General features: G+C 45.6%; 1 protein-coding gene across 1 annotated transcript in view; it reads right to left on the minus strand.

Moving 5' to 3' along the window:
- LRRC1 (leucine rich repeat containing 1) overlaps nucleotides 1-18,054 on the minus strand; it is a 462,254-nt gene extending 444,200 nt beyond the window's left edge. The window contains exon 1 of the mRNA XM_048497120.1: nucleotides 17,191-18,054. Coding sequence (XP_048353077.1) covers nucleotides 17,191-17,349 — 159 coding nt within the window. The 5' untranslated portion in view covers nucleotides 17,350-18,054. The remainder of the gene's footprint in view (nucleotides 1-17,190) is intronic.
- Nucleotides 18,055-23,881: the final 5,827 nt, after the last annotated feature.

Here is a 23,881-nt window from a genome sequence, read left to right on the forward strand (position 1 = left end):
GCATTGTTTGGAGGTGGTTGCTGGTTGGTTGCAGAAGAGCAGGTTAAAACTGAATCCAGCGAAGACAGACATCATGGCTGGGCCGTGAGGGGGAGATTGAGGACTTTCAGGCGCCGGTGTGGGAGGGGGTCTTATTGGCACCAGCCTCCTCCATTCTCAGCCTGGGGGTCCACCTGGATTCGTCTCTTTCAATGGAGACCCAGGTGGCCCATGTAACCCAGGTTGCGTTTTTCCATCTCCATCAGGCCCGGCAGCTGGCCCCCTTCCTCTCCCAAGCGGACCTGGCCACCGTGATCCATGCAATTGTCACCTCCAGACTTGACTATTGCAACTCGCTCTGCGCCGGCCTTCCCTTGCACCTGATCTGGAAATTAAGACTGGTCCAGCATGCAGCAAGAGATCATATTTTACCTGTGTTGCACCGTCTGCATTGGTTACCGGTCGAGTTCCGAATCATCTTCAAGGTGTTGGTGCTAACCTTTAAGGCCTTACGCGGCTTGGGACCCTTGTACCTGCGGGACCGTGTTGCCCCATATGTGCCGAGCCGGCCTCTGCGTTCGGCAGAGGCCAATTTGCTGGTGGTTCCCGGCCCCTCAATGATGCAGCTGGCCTCCACTTGGCCCTCCTTTACAGCCCTGGCCCCTGCCTGGTGGAACGCTCTCCCTCCAGGTGTCCAGGCCCTGCGGGACCTTGGTGAGTTGTTCCACCGGGCCTTTGGGGAGCTGTTCCACCGGGCCTTTGGGGAGACCAGCCGCTGATTGCCCCCCCTCTATAACATCAATGGACCCTACCATCCCCCCTTTTTAGGGGGTTTAGTTACAAGATGCCATCTACTGAGCTGTTGTGTTATTGCATTGTATAATTAGTACACTGCGTTTTAAGGGGTTTAGTTTTAAAATGTGCAGAGTCATAATTTAATTGTCTGTTTTTATTTATACTCTGCTTGTATATTTCATGTTCACTGCCCTGAGCCCTTCGGGGGAGGGCGGTATATAAACAAAAAGAAAAAAAAAGAGTGCAGGATTGCCTCAGCCAATCAGATGGCTTCCCTGTTCCTAGACTTCTTCCTCACTCTGAAAGGTAAACAATAATGGCTGCAGACAGAACTACACTTTTAAAAATCATACTGTTTTCTGTAGTCCATCACAGCTATCATCAATACAGGGACTATGGTACAGATGTTATTTCTGTACAAAATGCCTACAGCCACTAAACACCCACATGCACTCACCTTGCTCAGTCAAGTTTCTCAAACACAAGACAGACTGAGTTTTGCTGTGACAAAATACAAAGCATACATGTAAACTTGTCCATGACTGTGTAGGACAGTGGTTCTCAGCCAGGGGGTCTGAGAACCTTCCAGTCATATCAGTCTTTTATTCAAAATATAGAAAAACACTCAAAACAAAAATTCACTTCTTTGTTGTGTACTGCTACTCACATGTACTGGTGGCTATGATACCTGCACTTATGACCCTCCAGAGCACTCCTTAATCCTGCTGTCTAAGTAATGGAAACCCAAGTTGTTCATACACTAGGCTGGCACCCAGTAAGAGGCTATGATGGTCAGGGACATGATGTCACCTCTGGGTTCGTTACTATACTCTCATGGTTTATCTCAACACTCTGACCACTCTCGGATTCAGGTGAATCCTACAGCACTATGCTGACACAATGCTACCATTTCTAGCATCTTACAAGGTACATCGAGGTCTTGCACTTGTAACTTACCTCACTTTTAATGACTGGGTGAGACTAAACTCAGCTGCTAAGTACAGGATAAAGAGTGAGCGCTAACACCTCCTACCTGGAATTTGTTTTGGACATCAATCAAGTGAAAGATGTATACACAGGAACAGGAGGTGAAAAGGAGAAGTTTCTATTTCCTAGGAACCAGCCTGCACATGACTAGGGGGCGAGATATTTGAAATTCCTAAAACACCAACAGCAATTTTCTAGGTGCCTAGGATTTTTCCAGCCCTAGCCAAGCACACCAGCCAATTCAGCTACATGCACAAAGTCGCCCAACACGTATTCTGTCCTTTCCGTGTATCATATACACTAATAAAGACTGGTGAAGTAGGGCAATAGAATTCACAATTTTTCCACTCTTTCAAAGAGCACTTGAGAAAGGTAAGGCGGAGACTCTAATCCATGCAATTATGAAAACATGCCAGGTACGTTGTTTTGGAGCTTTATAAAACAATGCTGGTTTACAAATTCTGTGAACACTCCCAATGGAATAATCCTTATTTTGTCTAAGATTTTCCAATCTATACGGACTGTGTAAGACTAGGTAATTAAGACACAATTAATTCAAGGCTACTTGAAAGCCAGTCCATAATTTACTGTTGTCATACCAAAGCTATATTCAAATTACCTCAGACTGAAGCTGTTATCTGATGGTGAAAGGTTTATCATGTGGCTTGGCAATTTTCTCCACACTAATGCAAACATTGGAAAAGGTGTGTACTACCTGGGAGAGAGAGAAAAAACCAACTGCTTGCCAAGCCCAGCCTCATCAACAGCTGCCACCAAGAACAATTTAAGTGACAGCTGTAATGCAGGCAGGCCTTAATCTCCATACCGCTCTCTAAATGGTTAAGTAGCAATTCCAATATTATTCATGGCCTCAGACCCTCTCATCTGCGGAACTGTCTTGTCCCTTATACTCTACCACAACAGCTTCGATTATCCAAGCAAAGCCTTCTGCAGCTGCCACCCTGAAAACGGGCAAGATCAACAACTGTCTGTAGATGTATATTCTTTGTTGTGCCCCTGCCCCCCACTTTGAGGAATAGCCTGCTTGATGAAGTCGGGAAGGCTTCCACTCTCCTGGTATTTTGCCAACTATGCAAATCTGAATTACTCGGGGGCATATTTACAAAGGTAATAGGGATTTGTTATAACGGAATGATTCAGGAAGAAGACCGTAGATAACAGCGAAACCTCGGCTTTCGAAGCCTTCGGATTTAGTTGGATTCAGGTTTTGCCGATTCGTTCAGCGAAAATCCTTCCTCTGTTCAGCGAAAATACTTCACATTTCATCGATTTTCGCCAACACACGTGTGCTAAAATTGTGGCGAAAACTGGCAACCCCCATTGCTTGTCAATGGGAGCCTCGGTTTTCGTCGGTTTCGGTTTTCACCGAAGTTCCCTGGATGAATTGATGACGAAAACCAAGGTTCCGCTGTATACTACTGTGTACAGTAAGATCTAATGCTGTATGTATTATCCTATTATGTAATTTGGCATCATTTAATATGCCATGTTAATATTTATATTTCATTCCAAATTTTTCTTTGCATTAATTGTGCGTGGGTGCATGTGTACACGCTATCAAGTTACAGCTGACTTATGGAAAACCTGGTTGGCTTTTCAAGGCCAGAGATGTTCAGAGGTGGTTTGCCACTGCCAGTGTTCTCTGGTGTTCCTGGAGATTACCTGTTCAAATGTTAACCAAGGTTGCCCCTGCTTAACTTCTGAGATCAGTCCATTGGTCACTTACCATGAAGGGGTCTTCTCCTGGTGGGTGATGAGGGCATATTGAGGGGATCCCTCCTGGTGCCTGCACCTTTTGAAGAGGTGGGGCTAGGGGATCTGGATGGGGACCTGGATCTAGGTCTGTGCCTGGAGGATCCCTTTTTGCTATGGTAATGTCTGATTTCCTCCCTCATGGTTTGCCTAAACATGTCTATTAACTCTGCTAGAGAAGCATTTCTTCATGAGTCAGGATTGGAGGTAGATGGGACTGAGGTAGACGGGGAGAGGCAGACAGGGGAGAGGTAGCCCTGCCCTCACGGATCCCCCCCCCCCGATCTTGCCTGCAAATGGTGGATTCTTGAAGAGAAGGAGGGGCTCCAGCACCTGCCGTGGTCCTACATGGGTCGCTGGCACCCTCTGCACAGTTCTGCTCCCTGTTGCCCTCAGCCCTCCCCTGGCCAGAATCTCGGCATGGCTGAATGCTCAATGCCCGAAGGAGCTATGATGGTGGAGGAGTTTCACCATCTGCAGCCCTACGTGGGATGCTGGTGCTCCTCTTCTGAGATGTGTTTGGTTTGCATCTCTTCTTTGGCTGCAGGAGTTGTGCTGCACCCTGCTTCGCGGGGGCCTACCTGCCAATGGCTGCAGCCTCCATTTGGTCCTCGGCTATTGCCTGGGAGCCTTTCTTGCCTTTGCAAACTGCCGCCCGAATCCCCTCAGCAGAGGATCTGCCAAAGACCTCCAGTGGGGGTTAACAATCGAGCAACCATTATGCAAGCTCGTTTTGGCGGGAAGAATTTAGAGGCAAAATCTGAGCTCTGAGGCAGCGCCCGCAACATAGAAGACACACTGAACAACCACCAACGAAGTCTGAGACAACCACAAGCACGCACACACACACAAACGATGAAAAGGCTAAGGTGGCCCTGGAGCCAAATAAATCACTGCTCTCCCTGCTGAGGCAGGAAAAATACTGAGGCTCAAGGGATGCCCAAGCCTTCAACAGGAAGTGGAAAGTTTTAGTTCCAGCCTCCCTGATTAAGGGTTGGGAAATCACCCATCCAGGATGCCCTCAGCCGCCTCCAGGAGAACTGACAAGATCAGGGTAGCCTGGGGATATCCAGGTCAGGGATGGCTTTAATTACTTCACTCTAATCATATTACATTGCTTACTGAATGGTCAGTGCTATTGGCTGAATTGACTTACACTGCCTAATCTGAATTGAGCTTCAGTGAGAAAGGTGGACTATAAATAAGACAAATAAAATAAAAATGAGCTGCAGGAACAGAATAAGTGAGTGGGGACTAGTCCAAGTATCCAGTCCCTAAATAAAAACAGTTGTCCCTAGGGTACACTCTCATGAAATCTGTACTCATTCAACCACCCTTTGAAACACACAGCAAGCTCTATAAGGCCATATTTTCTCTCAAATATATAGTATGGCTGTCTTTCCCAGTCTTGTATATTTGCCTTTTACAGCAGCCTGACATGTAGAACTTCAGCAAGGTAAAAACATTTCCCACTGAATACTCCATGCCATTAAAAAACTTATTTTTCTTAATTTTGTGTGCCAGACATCTGGGGAAAATTCAGAAAAGGTAGTGTAACACATTATATTTGCACAGATAGAACAGAAGAGACAAACTGAAATATACTACGCCATAAAACGCACTACCGGTGATGCTTTATTTTTCCCATGAAAAATGTTCTGTCCAACATTTATGTAAAAGTCTGTTTATCTGTAATTGTCAGGGCTACTGTGCTGCAAATCAATATGGGATACAAAGCTGGGACAAACTCCACTGATTATACAAGGTCCAGGATTATATAGGCACATTTTCCGACTTTTGCTAATATAAATATTTAAATTACTTAACCTGGTGACTCGAATTTCCCCCAGAATCTCACATCACTGGGCACAACTGCCACCTGATAAGTTGCCAGGCCAAAACTACGCATGCAATTCAATGGGCTCCATCCAGTATGCCCCGGCTTTACGGCCCAGGCTAGTCTGATCTCATCAGACATCAGAAGCTAAGCAAGGGCAGCGTTGGTTAGTATTTGGATGAGAGACGAACAAGGAAATTCAGGGTTGCGACACAAAGGCAGGCAAAGGTAACACACCTCTGAACATCTCTTGCCTTGAAAACCCCATATGTTTGTTACACATTAGTTGTGACTTAATGGCCTTTTCTGCCACGGCCACTACCCAGTTTCATCTCACAGACCATCTCAAGTCAGATGGGATTTGCAAACCATAAAGGATGGATGGACAGAGTGACTGGGATGAGTGAAGACTAAGCTGAGAGAGTTTGTTTTCAAGCAATAGGCCACCCTGCCATAGCCAACTCAAGACAGGGGGGGAAAACAACTCAGCAAAACCAGTGGTCTTCTTCAAAACTGTTGCCAGAAGCAAACTTCCATGTACATTGATACAGCTGTTTCATTTTCTTTTCCTGTGAACACGGATTTATTTTATTCCCTTTTATATGGAATGAGAAGCAACAGCAGTAAAGATTAAAGAGCATCTGCTGTGAGACTCAGATCACGGCACAGAAGGGGGAAGCTTTCACCTCCAGCTGCTGTACTGGAAACCTATAATCATGCATTATTGCTATATGCTATTGGATCTGTGACTAGTTTAACCATGTTGGTCACTTGGAACCAAGAAAAGATAGCGTGTTAAATACTACGACATGCACTCAGTAAGCAGAAATATCATGTTTAAGTGTGTGTGTGTGGGGGGGGGGGGTACACAAATTAGATTAATCCCTTGTACTCCAAGAGTGACTAATTAAAGGAAGGCATTTACAGTGCAGTCTCTATCAGAGATGCTCCTCTGAGATGTCCCAATTCTTCTTCAATGTCTGCACAGACAATGCAAAGGACACTGGATCTTCCCTCACTCAAATGCTGGGAAGGAGTTTATTCAAGCAACAGGCTGGATTCCTGGCAGCAAACTCATGTTAATGTACATTTACAACCTATTTCACAAAACAGGTTGTGGGATTATTACAAAACTACTCTTTACAGGTATAAATAGCACATCTTCAGGAAATGGAAATAAGGTATTCAAATAATAGAAGAAGGACAATATGAAATAACATTCAGTTCTAAGAGGAAGAGAAGGAAACTTGGTGGTAGGGAAATACCCTTAGCTGCATTTCCAAAGCTGCATTTCCAAAGAACCATAAAGCAGTGTACATCGGAGTTTTATAATAATGTAAGGTTTTCTGTAAAATCTTTGGGGGGAAAAGATAAGGAACTATCAGATATGGGCTTCTTAAATTCCTTTAGTACTCACAGAATACTTATGAAAGTTGTTTCACAATTGAATGTCTAATAAATCACCAAGATCTCTAACCCTACATGTATATCTAAACAGATGTTTCCATTTAAATGAGCAAGAATCTTAAAAAAAAAAATGATCAATCATTAGCATTATGCTCAAGGCCTTAGAAATTACAACAGTTGTTTCAATCTGAAATAGAGGAGGCATTACAATTTTATACTTATTGCAGCTACTTTCAAAGCACATGTGACTTGTGATATAGGATAAAGTTGTTTAGAATACAAGGCCAAATGGTATCTAAGAAAGTACACCAAGCTCTTAAGCACACAACAGAAGATAGCTTGTTTCCAGAAGAAGGCAAGGCAAGCTGGGAGGTATACATTCCCATTACCACACAAACTATACATTTCCATGCCATTTTCCTCTCCTCAAACCATTCAAACATCATCTAATGACACAGAATTAAGTCAGTTGTGGAAAACCTGCATAGTTATGGAATGCTCCTCCTAACAGTGACGGAGAGACCCACAGGTTTGCTTTTTAAAAAAAAAAAAGGATCCAAGTTTATGATGCTAAGCAATTTTCATGGCTATGCAAACATGTCAAACAGAATTCAGCACCAAAATCATATATACTAGCAATTATTTAAAACAGAGCTTATTATCACATGCGGGTATTTGTCTATCCTTCCTAATGCCAAGAGCTCATTTCTCTCCTGCTACCCTTATCTACCTTTCCCTTCCCTTTCCACACTTTCCCCACTAGTTCAAAACCCATTCTTCTCTTCCTCTTCATGACTTCTAAGCGAACTAGTTCACAAATTACACTTTCTTTTCAGAGGAAAAAGTCACACAGTATCACTAAAACCAACTGAGTGAAACCTGTTGATGCGAGATATTCTAAATACAGTTTTCTTTTTCAGCTTTACAAATAAGTAGCTTCTGCAATCCACTCCATTAAAATAACAGAGAGAAATGACAAACCATGACAGCAAATTTCTGGGACCTTAACTTAATCTATCTAGTCCACCATCAATGGTATATCACAAGCATATTCAGATTTGGTTGGTATAATACTGTGACAAGTTAAAGTGTGAGAAGAGTGGTTAAGCATGTACTTCCTGTTCTAATAATAGATATGCATATTTGAAAACATGCAGATAGCTTGTTTCCAGAAGAAACATATTCATAAATATGTCAATTCCCCTATTAAAACAACGAACTCTGTGTGTGTGCGTGCGCACATGTGTGTGTGTGCATGTCCAAAGAAAAGTCAATGGACTTTGTCAACTGATCTTTCCCTCTTCCCACCTCGTGCTGCAGCTCAGGGATCCCCAAACTTATCAAGCCTGTGAACATATTAAGAATTCTAACATGGCATGATGGGTGCAGAAACAAAATGGTTGCCACAGGAGGTGGAACCAGCCACAAAATGATCACCACAGTTTAACTTCGCTAACACAGTGCAGATTCCTATTCCATGATGGCAGTTGCTGCCAAAGTAACAGTTAAATAAATCTGCACAGTCAATCAGATATCCAACTGCCAATCAGAAGTTATGCTGGGCAAAAGCTCTACTTGACCCCACCTACTTTCTAAAAGTACTAGGCAGGTACCAAAAATGGTATAGGTGAGTACCATGGTACCCACAGGCATGCTGGGGATCTTGGCTGTGGTTCATTCAGCCCAGCAAAATGTTGTTACTGAAATGGTAGAGTACATGAACAGAAGCCTACACTGAGAGAGGGGAGTCTGCAGAAATTATCCCATCTCTGTCACTGACAGAAGCAATACATGCCAGCAAAAAACAAGTTTGGGTCCAATACAATGTTCTAATTAGCCTTTATTAATAGAAAAGATCTGTTTTACAACACTGCACAAGTTGAACTGTGCAACTGAAAAATAAATATATACATAAACTGAAAAATAAAAATAAATATAAATAACTGAAAAATAAACATAAGTATTTTTCACAAAGAGCACTTTTATCACTAGTGTACAATGCATCACAAGTATATATCTAGCTATATAGAGCTCCACCTCACCACTCTCCACATTCTTCCTTCCCTGCACCACAAATGCCTCTTCAGGCCCAGTTTTTCGTTCAGCAGGCAGGCCTTCCCAGTAAAACTGTCACATGATTAAATCAAGATTCACTGTAAATGACATCATGCATAACTCCAGCACTGGAAACAATAATATCCTTAAAGAAGCCAAAGGTGATTAATCACCTGTGAAAACAACAGTAGGGAACACTGAAGCAACACAGATAGTAATCCGTCACTTGCCCCAACTAGGTATTATTCTCAGAGATCTGACAAGCTAATCACACATTTTTTTTCTCATAGGAGCATCTGTTGTTGCCAGGAAACAAAGCATTTATAGCTAGGGTTCAAGAAGACCAGCTGCCCAGGGGCAAATTAGATGTGATAGCTTCCACAGGACCCCCCCCCCCTTGGAAACCACCACCATTTTAAAAGAATTTTACAATCTTGTGAGGGTCAGAGCTGAAGGCTAGGGGACTATTCCCTCCTCACATATATTTTCAAGTGCAGAAACAGTCTCAGGGTGTGTGCATCCATCAGCCCACCACACTATAGGTCCTATCAGAAATAGGCCTCATGGCATTTTTAAATCACCAAGGGGCCATGTCTAGTTTGGCCCTCAGCCTCAGCCTTCATCACTGTGCTTGAGGCACTGTAAGAACCTCTCCCTGGAGAAAGAACTAAGACCTGTTCCACCTGTTTAAATGAGAGAGATTTTTATTGTACAGTCACATCTTATTAGGTGTGACTTCTATCGCAAGCTCCCTTGGATCCTGTTTAGCTGAAAAAAATGGGGTGGTAGCATTTTAAAGCATAATAAAATTAATACAATCTTAGTTTCTTACACGTGAGACATCATTCACGTTATATCCTTTACCCGACTAGAACTTGTGTCCTGCCATGACTCAAACCAGATATTCCTGGACTAGATATTTCAAAAGAAAATAAGCAATCAGTTATCCACCTTGACAATGAAGAATTTATGCTTTCCATTATGCTACAGAAAGAATTTATGCTTTCCATCACACACCGTCAATCCTCTTTTGGTATAAGTTATTTTGAAAGTTTAATGGTTTGCATAAGGATGCATTAGAGGCTCTGGCCACAAAACCAGGGGACATACATTGAAAATGCTGGGGGGAAGAATTAGGACTAATAAAAGGAAACATTTCTTCACACAACGCATGATTGGTGTTTGGAATATGCTGCCACAGGAGGTGGTGATGGCCACTAACCTGGATAGCTTTAAAAGGGGCTTGGACAGATTTATGGAGGAGAAGTCGATCTATGGCTACCAATCTTGATCCTCCTTGATCTGAGGTTGCAAATGCCGTAGCAGATCAGATGCTCAGGAGCAACAGCAGCAGAAGGCCATTGCTTTCACATCCTGCACGTGAGCTCCCAAAGGCACCTGGTGGGCCGCTGCAAGTAGCAGAGTGCTGAACTAGATGGACTCTGGTCTGATCCAGCAGGTTCATTCTTATGTTCTCCATCTAGTAACTCCTTCAGTTACGTATCGCCTGCCAGTATGCTCCCTTGTTGGCTTTTCTATACCTCTGTACACATCAATTTTATGTACAGGGAAATGCTAAAAGATTCATCATGGTTTGAGTGGTTCTAAAGCTGAATTGTTAATTACAATTAGTCTGTACTGCGACATCTGCATTCAAAGCTATTTGACATTCTACGCAGGATGCAGACAACAAATGTTAAAATCAGGGCCTGAAACATGCACATGTAGTTGCTTTATGCAGACTCAGTGTTGTCTGCTCTGACTAACCATGGCTCCCCAGTATCTCAGGTACACTTCATTCTCTTAAGTGGATATGCCAGAACCTAAACCTGGCACCTTCTTCAAAAGATTTCAAGTCTCAGGGAATAGCATTCCCTAAAGATGGAGTTGGCTTAAAGGCAGGCTCAAGGTCATGACCTTACTGAAATTAAAATACAGAAGTGTATGCCATTTGAACCAAAAGAGGACATCACACTATAGATGACTGCTTGAACATTTTCAAGATAAAGTATACATTCAGAAGGGTGTCCTAATTCGGTAAATAGGTCAGAAAGCTTGATGAGGAAGGAAAATATACAATGTATATTGTATATGTATATTGTATAGTTTTAATGTTGTACACCACCCTAAGTCCTTCAGGGAAGGGAAGTTTAGAAACTGAAATATAAATAAATAAAATAAATAAAAAGGGGGTGAACTGGCACAAGAGCCTTAAATACAACCATTGAGGATAACACCCGAAACTGGGTAAAGTTTGGGTAATATTAGTTCAAAACAGTTTGCAAAATTATAATGTCAAAGCAATCACAAAGGACAAAATAAACACTCTGCTCAAGTAAATACACGTAGCTGTTCCTCACTGTTCCTCACTGGTATAGAAAAACAAGAATCCATGAATTTGAAACTGTTCTATAAACAGCAAACAAAAGCTGGGAAAGACTTCCATATGCTCACAGCATTCACTTGCTAGACATTGTTACATTAACCTAATAGGACTTAAAGGTATGGTATTAAAAAGCAGAAGACTAAAACAAAATATGCCTTGAACATCCACTTGACATTGTTTTTACTCCAGTAGACTGGAATAGTGTAGGCAAAGAAGCAGACTCTGGCAACTCCCAAAGACACCAAACAATAGCCATGTTATAGGTTTCAACATAGTGCTAGGGTAGAACTAAATGGAAAGCTGGGGTTAGAAAACAATGGTGCAGCACAAGAATCCATGTTTGCGCCAACCACAGTTTAAAATCCAGAACGTGGCTTTTGTTGTAGTCCTACTTATCTGCTTTTGTTTTCCGTCTATACAGGTTTGTAAATTCTGTCTGTACAGATTTGTTTATGTCATAACTTCATGGCACAGTACCCTCTGCACAGTGTGATCGTAATCTACTATTATTCAGACATCACATGTAACCATGGTTCATGAATTTACCTCAGACCAAGTTTTCTGATTCTTGTATATCTGTCATGACCTCCCTTGACCCTGACACTGACACAGCTGCTGCTGATACAGATGAAGAAGAGGAGGAAAACTCTGATGAACCACTGTTGCCAGCTGCTGAACCTCTCGCTCTTGACAGAGCTGAAACTGACAGAACAAACAAGCAGCTCAGATCTTAGTGATCTGATGCCCCTCACCTCTCCTGACTCTGGTTACTCAGAAGCAGTCACTGTTCCCAGTCCACCAGACTCTCCCCCACCATTAGAAAGGAGGTGCATATGAGAAGAAATGCAACACAGAAGGAGAAGTCGGAGGATAGCCAGACAACACTGCCAGTTGATGATCCTGATCACACCTGAGGCATAAAACAGAAGCTGAGAGTTCACTGCCTCTGTGGAAACAACATGTCCAGTTGGCAATTCTAGAGGCTCATAACTCAAAAGGCCTAACCCAAGTTGTGATATGCAGCCTATAGAGGTCTCATTGGGGCCTTCATGGCCACTTCTACCACAAGTAAAACCAGATCAGCCTGAACCACAGGCGATGTTACATGCCTCCATGTTACTTGAGCTGTGGTCACCATTTTGTGGCTGATTCCACCTCTTGTGGCAGCTATTTTGCAGCAGTCATTTTGATGCCATGTCAAAATTCCAATACTGGCAGCAGACTCAAAAGATTTGGGGACTCCTGCTGCAGAGCAAGATTTCTGCACTCATTAGCTCATCTTCTGAAGTATGCTGTCCTACCATTCCAGATTTCCGATTTAAGAGCTACTGCTTCAAATCATTTACAAGAAAGTTAATGCCTGGACACTGCTTAAAGCAATGCAATTTCAATTCCCTTCATAATTTGCTCAAATTGAATTGACTTCAGCGTCAATTATGACATCCTGGAATACCATGGCTCCCTACTGCTTAAACTGGAAAGAATTTAATACTAGCTAGAGTAATTACCCACGTTAATCTTAAAATAACTCAATTTAATGAGTTAATTTAAAACAGAAAATAACTTCACTTGATAGCTGAGGTGACCAAATGGGAATAGAGGGTCTACGCATGCATCTAGCAACTGAAAATGTTTCTTTTGCCTTCCAGTCTAACACAACATCATATGGTATGTCCGTTGGAGTAGATTTCAACGTTAATCTTGATTTCAGTGCTTCAAAGAGAATCATTCACATAACGCTGATTACATGAGAGATGTAGAAGACTGCCATAAGCAGATCTTTGCTGCTCTTATTACACTTCAGAAACCTGTGTATGCAACCTATTTCTGACCAACCAAAGTTTATTAGCTTGTTTGCAAAGTGAATCAGGGGAGTTATTAATTTTCAGCAGTGCAAATGACCAGAGCAGTTTATAAAAAAGCATTTTGCATGTACAAGACAAAAATATTTCAGCACCAACTAAGAAGAAGTAGAAGAGTTGGATTTATTTCCCCCTTTGTCTCCTGCAAGGAGACTCCAAGGGGCTTACAAACTCCTTTCCTTCCCCCCTCACAACAAACACTTTATGGGGTAGGTGGGGCTGAGAGAGCTCAGAAGAATTGTGACTAGCCCAAGGTCACCTAGCTGGCATGTGTTGGAGTGCACAGGCTAATCTGAATTCCCCAGATAAGCCTCCACAGCTCAGGCGGCAGAGCAGGGAATCATACTCGGTTCCTCCAGATTAGAGTACACCTGCTCTTAACCACTATGCCACTGCTGCTCCTAAATTGACTGTTCTATGTATTATAAACCATAGACACAAAAGTTACTGAGTACAATTATTACACCATGAACGCAATAATAAATTCAAACAATATGAGGGCAATAACATTTATCAGAGATATCTTAATCTGTAAAGCACTATTAAGTAGGCATGGTATAGCCCAATCTCATCAGATCTCAGAAGCTAAGTAGGGTCAGTACTTGGAAGCAAGATCACTGAGATAGACCCTGCAGAAGAAGACAATGCCAAACCACCTCTGCTTCTCACTTGCCTGGAAACTTCCTTGCTGGGGTCACCATAAGTAAGCTGCCACTTGATAACACATTACACCCACACCAGCTGGTAAATATACAGTCCTGTTGGTCAATATATGCAATTACTATTTTCTATAGATAAATATGGTTATTTCAGCCTAGAGCGTAGAGCAAATGTCAAACATCTAGGTCCCACCATCTAGATACCCACATGGGTTACCACAGGCATTAACATTCAACCAAGTTTAGTATAGCCGTAACAGGGTTCCCCAACGGGACACATGTGAACACCACAGTATCCTAATAGTTTTCCAGGTGCCTACCAAATGTTTTTAGAAACTGAACATGGCAGGTGATTGACCATTAGAAATATGACTGTCAGTGTAGATTTAAAAAAACAACAGTGTTTCAGAAGCGGCTGCCACCACAGCACAAGATCTTTCCTGCAAGACTGAAGGGAAGTTGTCCGCATGCAAGAAAATATTTTAAAACAACCTGCTCATTTTAGAACAAAATCATTAAATAGAACTTGTGCCTGAAATGGGGAAGAGTTACTGTAAGAGCCAATCCCTGACAATTTATAGTTGGCTTCACCTCCCACGGAAGCCGTTTTGTAGCTGCCCCCATCACCCTGTGTCAGAATTCCTAAGGAGCCTGATTGGCTTTTGTGAAAGTAAAATAGCAGCTGAAGTGATGGAGAAAGCAAAGCAGGAGAAGTCACGGATGGTTGTTTGCAGGTGAGGCACAGGACACACAATTACCCTCCATTCAAGAAAACTACAAGAATGAAGCTGAAGAACTGGGTGGCTACCACAGTGCTAATTACTTTGGGCCTTCATTGTACTTTTGAGTTGCCAAGTAACACTCTTGGTCTAGAAACCCTTCCACTCCTCCTCTACCTTGACTGGCCATTTTCTTACAGCTAATAGTGTTTAATCTCTGTTCAAAAACCTGAATGTGGATTTGCCTTGTTTCTACTGTTCCCTGTTCTTGCAATCCTATCCACTGCATTCACAGGTAACCAATTTCTAGCCACCACATATCTGGCACTACTTTCACCATCCTCTCTCTGCACCAACCTTCTCAGCACCTCCCTTCCTTTCCCTTCTCAGAGAATAAAGCTCCTGATCTTTAAGCTCCCCTTGACTTTATTGTTGTAGGATCAGGGTAGGGTAGAAACCAAAACACATCAGTAAAGCAAGTGCAGTGCTGTTTCTTAAGACCCCACTCTCTGATCACTCCCCCACCTACCTCTTCTCCTAGTCTTTTTTGCCCCCTTGTCAGGCCCCACTCTCCATCTATCTTTCCTCGAGGTCTTTGTTTCTGTTTACCCTTCTCCAGCACCATTTAACTGGCAAACTTATTTGCAATTAAGTTACTATATGAATGAACCCAGCTTGTTGCTACACTCATGTGCGCTCATTTCTCCCTCCCTGCTGGGAACGCAAGTTTATTTATTTGTTAAGATTTCTATACTGCCCCTCCCCTTCCAGGCTCCGGGCAGTTCCCAGAATATGCAGTTTTATATCCACTAGCTAGAACTTCAAATTAGAATTTAATCGACATTCAAAATCCCAGGTTGGAGGAGGAGAGATAGGCAGTCAGAAACCCTTCATGGTGCTCCATGTATACCCGACTTAATACATATTTTAACCTGAATGCACATCTGAAAGTTGCCCTTGACTCTTGTTTTCCATATGTTTAGAATCTCATCCAAGCCCTTTGCTGTCACCTGTGAGAAGCTTTGATCTCAACCAGACTGGGATTTAACTTCCATAAGGGTAGATACGCTAACCACTCAACTCCCTGACCAACAGAACATTCCATGCTACCTGAGCCAATCAATGCCAGATACTGTACTACCACAGATGTAAATGGAACAGTATTTGGCACACTGATTTGCAGGAGTAAGAGTCCACACTAGCAAGAGAAAAGTACATTGTGGCTATGTGTTTGACTACAGCTTGATGCCAGCGGTTCATGTCAATTTCCCCTACTGTTCATTGGTACAACCACAGTTTCACTGATGTTTCATGATTTCACAACTGCCTTCTGCTAGACGCTCACCTAAGTATCTCAGAGAAAGAGAGAGAGAGATGCAAGGCATTGTTTTGGTTGGACTTTGGTTAATACATAAGGAGTTTAACATTATAGGGCTTGTGTTGACCCAGGTTTAGGTTTTCTATTGTTCTTAAAACATGCTGTCATCTAAGAACAAGTGGTATTTGGAGCAGGCCTGCCCTGGCTTAAATCTCCACAGAAATAAAACCAAACTTACAGCAATACTGTGAGGCTGAAAGGACAAATAGTGTGCCTACCTAAACTCTAGGGTAAAAGCAACAGATAAAGATGAAATGAAGAACCCTTATGGATTGGACAAGCTAAAACAAAATCCATAACAATTCCAAATAAAGTGCAATTAAAGACTAGCACTGTATCAACAGTGTTAAACTCAGTGATTTCTATGCAAAGGCCAATTTCATATCTCCCATGGTCTGTATGCAAGCTTTCTTTGGGTGACAGCTGCAATCACAGGTAAGAGCAGTGCAGTAAGATGCAGAAAGTGCTACGGACTATACCTGCGAGCACACTTGCCCACAGAAGGGCGCATCACAGCATCCGGAGCTCGCAGTACAGACCCCCACCCTAAAAGCCATCCATGCATATGTCTCGAGCCAAAAACAGAAGTCAAGTATCTGAACAGGTGAGAAAGGCACGGAACCAGCAGCCCCTTCCACCTATGCGGGTCCCAAGAGGATTCGCCGCCTGTTCTTTTGAAGCCAGCGTGGGCCGCGAACCATCGTCTTTACAAGGCAGACAAGCAGCCGCGCAAATGGAAGAGCAGGTCTTACAAGAGGCGGCTGCCGGGAAGGAGGTGGCGCCGGGGGAGCCGCAGCCGCCTTTCGCTTTTCGCCGCCTCCTTTCCCCTCCCAGCGAGGTTCCCAGCCGGGGAAGTACTATGACAGGCTTTGACTAACCAAGTAGGGAGAGAAGCCTCTGGATACGAGACGAGCGCTCCGAGCGTCAAGGGTGCGGTTGCAAGCACAACTGTGCCCCACCGAGTCCGACGGGACGAGGAGGTCTGACCCTGGACCTTCCCCCCCAAAAAGAAACTGGGCGAGGGAAGCTAAAGGTGTACCTGAAAAACAGGTATAGAAAAGAAGTGGAAAGCCACGGCGGAACTGCCTTCTCCGCACGCACAGCCCCAAAGTTTATGGAGCAGACCTGGACAAAAGTGGATGCTGAAGGACCCCTCTCTGGTGGGCAAGGGAAACTTTGCGGGCCTTTCGTGCCTGGCGACGCGGAGGGCGGGGTGGATCCGGGGGACAGCGCGGCTGCTCCTGACCCACCTGTGCCCTCGCGTGAGTTCTCTGCCCTCCCTTCCGGACACACTCGAGTCAGTCCCCACACACAGGCTCAGGGAGTCGCCCTCCTCGCGGCACTCTGGCTCACCTTGGGCAGCTCGCGCAGCTGGTTGGCGTCCAGCAGGAGCTCTTCGAGGCTGCGGCTGTAGCGGTAGATCTCCTCAGGCACGGCGACCAGCGAGCAGTGGCGCCTGTCGATAGACTCCACATGACGGTTGCACCGCCACAGCGGGATGCAATGAAACATAGCGGCGGCGGCGGCGGCACAGGCAGCAAAAACAACAGCCGCTCGCCGAAGCCGCGCGGGGCTCTGGCAGCAGCCACCCGGGGCAGGAGCGGCGCGCGCAACCGCAGCCTTTCAGACGTGCGTGTCCCCCCGTCCCCGCCCCCCCGTCGTGGACTTTCTCTTCCACTCCCGCTTGTTTAAAGCGTCGGCAAAAGCCACACAGATGACCGGAGGGCGCGCGCGCGCGCTGGGGTTGCAATCCCGCCCCTTAGCAACCCCCGCCGCCGCCGCCGCCGCCGGGTTCCCAAAGCGCGTCCCCACGGCTGCCCTGCTGCCAGTCACCGCCTTCCACGGCGCCCTCTCCTCCTCCTCCTCCTCCGCCTGCTGCTGCTGCTGCTTTGCCTCCTTCTCAGCGGGGCCGCGGCAGGAGCCAACCTCCGAGCATCTGCCTGGGACAGAAGGAAACTCTTCTCCGCGCCCTCCGCCCTGCTCGTCAGTCCCAGAAAGAAACCAGACCCAACTCCTCCGCCGCCGCCAAACGGGGGGGGGGGGGGGGGGGAAAGGCCCTTCCTTCTTTTATTGTCTCCGTTGTCCAATCAGTTGCACGGAGCGCTTGTTAGCCGTGGACTGCAGGCGCGCAGCTCTCGGCCCGGCTCGGCCACCTTTTTTTCATTCCTGCGCCTGACCCGGAACACTCGCTCGGCTGGCTCCCTCCCCTCCCCTCTCCTCTCCTCCCCTCTCCTTCTCTTTCCCAGCTGACATCACCAGCCCTTGATCCCTCCCCTTCTGCCCATGATATCTGACCCCAGGTTGTGTGTGACACCGACCAGCGTGGGGGAAGGAAGCGCCCCGACGGCCGGCGAGAGCAGCTCCAGGCGGAAAATCCACGGAAGGGGAAAAAAGAAACTGTGGCCAGCGCCAGGGGAAGAAGAGGCTCTCCCGAGTTGCTGCAGGAAGAGTCCGATTCCTGCGCCCCGGCATGCTAATTCCTTGCAAATAAAGTTTCGGGAAGCCAGAGGCGCCGCTGGATCGTGGACAGGTTTCCTCGGAAGTAGACGCCACGCCTTTCGCAGGATTGCAGCTCGAGAGTTGAGAAAGGCGAGGAACCTCTCCCTGTTTTCTCCTGAAGTTAAGATCCGGAAGGAATAACCAGGCACGGGGGCCGTTTTTGCGTCTGTTACGCAATCGGCGGAGGTTTTGCCCAAATTCATAGGGATTTTGAAAATACAAAATATAAAACTGACTTTTTAAAATGAACACTGGCGTAGGAGATCTTGTGTTTCAAATCCACCTCGGCTAAAATCCCATTGAATTCAACGAAATTTAAGCTGTGAGACCCAGTCAGACTGCCCATTAAGAACACCTGCATTCATGAAGTATTTGACTTGATCCAATAGTTATGGACGGGGAAATAATAGTGTGCATGTATTGTATAACATACTGGGTAAGTGCATGTTACAGGCTGGATCAGGGGTAGGGAACCTGCGGCTCTCCAGATGTTCAGGAACTACAATTCCCATCAGCCTCTGTCAGCATGGCCAATTGGCCATGCTGGTAGGGGCTGATGGGAATTGTAGTTCCTGAACATCTGGAGAGCCGCAGGTTCCCTACCCCTGGGCTGGATACTATTAACTCTCTTCCAACAAGACTTCAAGTGGGAAAATACTTTTTGTGTGTGTGATGGAGAAAAGGATCTCATAGTGGAAATAAGGCTTTCTCTGTTGCCCCATATATTATATACATATATTTCTTTATATATTATGTACATCATCAACACGTACATCATTTCTTTATATATTATGTACATCATCAACATGTACATCATCAACATCAAATGATAAAATAAATGATGTTGATCTCTGTGAACTATTAATGAAGAGTTACACTTTTATGTTATTTTATATATAATGTTTGAATGTTCCCTCTACATCTCTGCACTCATAAAAACCCAACCCAAGGAGGTTTTCAGTTGATCTCTGTGAACTATTAATGAAATTACACTTTTATTTTATATATAATGTTTGAATATTCCCTCTACCTCTCTGAACTCATAAAAACCCAACCCAAGGGGGTTTTCAGCCTAGCCTTTTCCTGAACATTTTTAAAAATGCAAGACACATAATTTTGAAATGGAAAACACCAAAGTTGCCTCACACTCCTTCACAGCCTGATAAAGTACAGCCCATGAAAAAGTTTTTTGGGCAATGATGCTGCGAGACGCTAAAATGGCTAAACTGAAGCTACTGTACTTCAGTCGCTGGAAAAGATAATAATGCTAGGAAACATTGAAGACTGTAGGAAAAGAAGACCCACCATGAGATAGGGGCAGGTTTACTTGTGGTTTTTGGCAAAACTAAGCATAACACAGTTCCTTGATTTAAAGCAAGGGGTCGGAGTGTGCAAGAGAACAACTTGTCCTCTTTCCCTCTGCCCGAGTGGTATCTAGGAAAAATGGAGCTTGGGGCAAAATCTGAGTTTTCCACCACCCCCACCCCCTGCTAAATTTTCCCTAGATTTTGCCCCGGGCTCCATTTTTCCTAGATACGCCTCTGCTGCTTTCCTGTCCGAGCGCTAGGAGAAGTGTGGAGTGCTGCCCAAGCCCCTTCTGTGTGGAAGTCTGCTTGGGAGCCAGCGGAGGTGTCCAGCCCAGACTGAGAACCAGAGGGTGGCCACCTGGACCTGGCTAAGGGGTTTGGGATGGGATCTCTGCTGGGGACCACGAGTATTTTCGACTGCCCCAGGCCATGAAGGTCTGGTGGCCAGGTGGTCATTTGGCCAGTAGGATTGTAAGGAATTCCATAGAAGCAGAAATAAAAGGCTCTTTGGTGAAAAAGACCGTTTATTCAGACATCTTAGAAAGCTCAAGTACACGCAGTGGCAGGAATGACACTTCCCGCCAGAAGCACAGGTTATAACTCTATCCATCCCATCCCTCCCCGTTTGAACGGAGACCCCATCTCCGCCAAGAGATAAGGTCTCCACCGATGAAGCTGGCCCATCAGCCGGGCTGTGGAATGTACCTAAGGTTAGGGCGGCTGCCCTTCCCATCAACACCATTGAATCCTTTACACTCTGCCTCTTTAAAGAAAACCCTCCCTCAGGTTTGCGCGGAAAGGCACGGTGGAAAGCAGAAATAAGGGTGGGGGCGTCAATATTTTCGGAATAAACCCATTGATTATACCCAGAGGAATATCCCACCCAAGAGACTAAATATTGCAAGCTGCCATGCATTAAAGCGAGAGTCCAGGATGGCGCCACTTCAGAATGCTTGTGGCCATCGAATAATAATAGTCGGTGGGGTCTCTCCGGGCGGTCGCGGCTGTGCATCGTGCTGGAGCCTCCTTGAGTAAGTAAACTGGAATGGAAGACAGGATGAATGTTAGTTAGGCAAATCCAATCGGGCAGTGACATCATTAATCACTTTAGTAATCTGAAAAGGTCCCACCTAATCTTTTGCCTAGTTTGGTAAATTTATGCATCGCCTCTGAGATTTTGGTAGACAAATACACCTGCCGCCTACACGAGAGGGAACTGAAGCGGTGCTTATCCGCTTGCAGCTTTGGGAGTCCTTAGCCTGTTGTAGCAGTAGTCTGGACCGATTTCCACCCCTCGCTAGGGATGAAATCCATTGTTGAAACTCTGAGGGATCCAATGCTGTCGCTGGTAGTTGCGGCAACGCGGAAGGGAGCCACCCGATTACAAAGGGGTTTTTTTGTACTGCTATGAACCGCATTGTTATAGGCGCATTCGGGCAAACGGAATGAGCTCGCGACCAATTGTCTTGGTGGTGAAGCAGTAAATAAATCCAAATACTGCTCTAGGGTTCTGTTCGTTCTCTCCCACTCACCGGGCCACTTTGAACGGTAGGGGGCGGCGACACCGGGCGCCCCTAACAACCCTAAAAAAAAGCCTTCCAGAACTTTGAAATGAATTGGGGCCGGGTCGGAGACCACCTTAACGGGCGGAGTGTAGACGGTAAACATGTTGAATGAACAGCCGTGGCTAACTTAGGAGCCGGAGGGGATGTAGCCATTACGAATAAAATGGGCTTGTTTAGAAAATAAGTCCACCACTACCCATAAGACCGTGTTGCCATGACTTTCCGGTAAATCTGTAATAAAATCCATGGAGATGACCTCCCAGGGCGGAGGCCGAGGTTTCAACAGCCCATGGGGCTTTTCCCCTGAATGTTTTGGCTTCTGCACAAATAGAGCAACCTTTAATATACGCCTCAATCGTCCTTATGCATTGGCAAGGCCACCAGAACTGACGGGCGCGGCCAAATGCAGAGTTTCTAGAAAGCCAAAATGTCCAGCCGAAGCTGGCATCGTGGCAGGCTTCAAGAACCTGCTTGCGAGGGGAGGCATCGCACCAACACTCCCCGCCGCCAAACACCATTCTCCAAACGCAATTGGGAGTCACCTTCCCACTGAGCCCGGTAGCCTCACTTCCTCAAGTTCTCGTGAGGGAAAGGAGAGACAGACTGGGAATGGGCGGTGAAAGGAGGAGTGGACGCCTGAGATCGGGTGACAGCCAGCCCCAACTGGGAGGGGAGAGAACAGTGCGCTGAATGTCCCAGAAGGTGCTCCACCCCTCCGGTAGGCGCCGAGCTGCCAGCCAGTTTATTGGTCTTCCCGGGAAAAAAATGGACTGTGAAAGAGAAAATCAGGAAAAGAAATCGCTCCAAATGGAGTTGCTTCGACATCTTGAGGGTGGAGAGAGCGTCAGTTCTTGTGATCCCACCAAACCTGGAAGGTGTTTAGCCCCCCTCCAGCCAGTGGCTAAGTGAGAGTGCTACTTTGATGGCCGCAGTCTCTTTATCCCCCCACAGTCCAGTTGAGTTCAGCAATCGGAGAATTTCTTGGATAAATAAGCACACGGAACCAGCCTATCATCTTTATTTCTTCTGCAACAGGGCTGCCCCAAACGCTTTGTCCGAGGCATCCACGTGAACCACAAAGGGGAGATCTGGGTCAGGGGTGCTTTAGGATAGGTTCGGGTGGTAAAAGCCGATTTTAAAGCTGAAAGGCTGTCTGACATTCCTCAGACCAGGAAAGGGGGCCCCGGGCTTGGCGGTCAGTGGATCTTTACCCTTAGTGCTGCAGAGGTCTGTGAGAGGGAGAGTCAGTTCAGCTTAATTGGGGTATAAAGTCACGATAGAAATTAGCAAAACCCAGAAAAGATTGGAGCTCTTTTTCGGGTTGGTAGGGCAGGCCATTGAAGGACAGCATCAATCTTAGCAGGATCCATTTTAAGCCCAGGCGAGATCCGGTAGCCCAAATAGTCAATAGAGGTCTGGTGGAAACAGCATTCGGAGAGTTTGGCAAAGAGAGAGTTGTTGAGCAAACGTGTCAATACTTCCCTAACTAATGCTTCCATGTTCCTCCATGGTTTGTGAATAAATTAAAACGGTCATCTAAGTACACGACTACTCCCTTGTACACAATCGTGGAAGAACTTCGCTGATAAGGGCCATAAAATTGGGGCCCCACTCTAACCCGGGAATGGCATTATTGGCATTCAAATTGTCCAAACTTTGTGTTAAACGCGAGTCAAGGTTCATAGCCCTCAGCAATTCTGACTCTGTAGTAAGCTTCTCAAATCCAACTTAGTAAAGATGCTGGCCTTGCCCAATGCGCCTAAAAGGTCCTTGATTAGAGAGGCAAAGGGTATTTATTGGACAGGGAGACTGCATTGAGACCCCGGGTAATCTGTGCAGAGCCGTAGAAGACCCATCTTTTTTTTTTTTACAAAACAAAACAGGAGCAGCATGTGTGTGTTTAGTAGTTCACTGCATGAACCCGCTGAGCAAGGTTCTTATCTAAGAAGGCACGGTTCCTTCTCTTCATTGGGACTCATAGCGGTAGATTCTACCTTTGGGCAGTTGCTCGGGCTGTATAACGATTTTGCAGTCAGTGTCTCTATGGGGTGGCAACTGATCGCATTCTTGCTCCTGAAAACCTCTGGCTAAATCTTGGTTCTCTGGTGGGATGCCGGTAGAATCGGGAGCAATCGCTGATGAAGCCAGGGGTAGCCAGGAGAAGTTGGTTTTCCCCAATTCATGTGTTCACCGCAGGGAGGGTCAGTGAATTCTAAGATCCTTTCTTTCCAACGGAATTCGAGTTCATGTAACAATAACTATGGCATGCCCAGAACTATTGACTGTTTCCATTACCGGCCAAAAAATAAAACTAATTTTCTCCCAAATGTCGGCACAACGGAGGAGAACCGTTGTGTTTTGAACTGGGCCGTCCTTCGCTCTCGAAGAGGGCTGGCCGTCCATTTGGGTGAATGGTATGGGCTTAGCCAGGAATTTGGTCCAGACTCCAGCTTTCCTCTGCCACCTGGGCCGTGATTAAGCAATGGGAGCAGCCAGAATCCACGCTAAGGGCCGAGGCTATAATGCGAAGTATGCTTAGCGGGTTGGCCAGAAACGCTTTGACAGTAATGGGAGCTGCCTTCACTCACCGCTGGCCAGGAGTCAACCCATGTCCATGGGGCTGAAGAAAGGCAAACAGCTGCTTCCCCTCCCTCTGGGTCAGCCTTCGATGAC

Source organism: Sphaerodactylus townsendi, linkage group LG01, assembly GCF_021028975.2.
Source record: "Sphaerodactylus townsendi isolate TG3544 linkage group LG01, MPM_Stown_v2.3, whole genome shotgun sequence".
NCBI classification, from domain to species: Eukaryota; Metazoa; Chordata; class Lepidosauria; order Squamata; family Sphaerodactylidae; genus Sphaerodactylus; species Sphaerodactylus townsendi.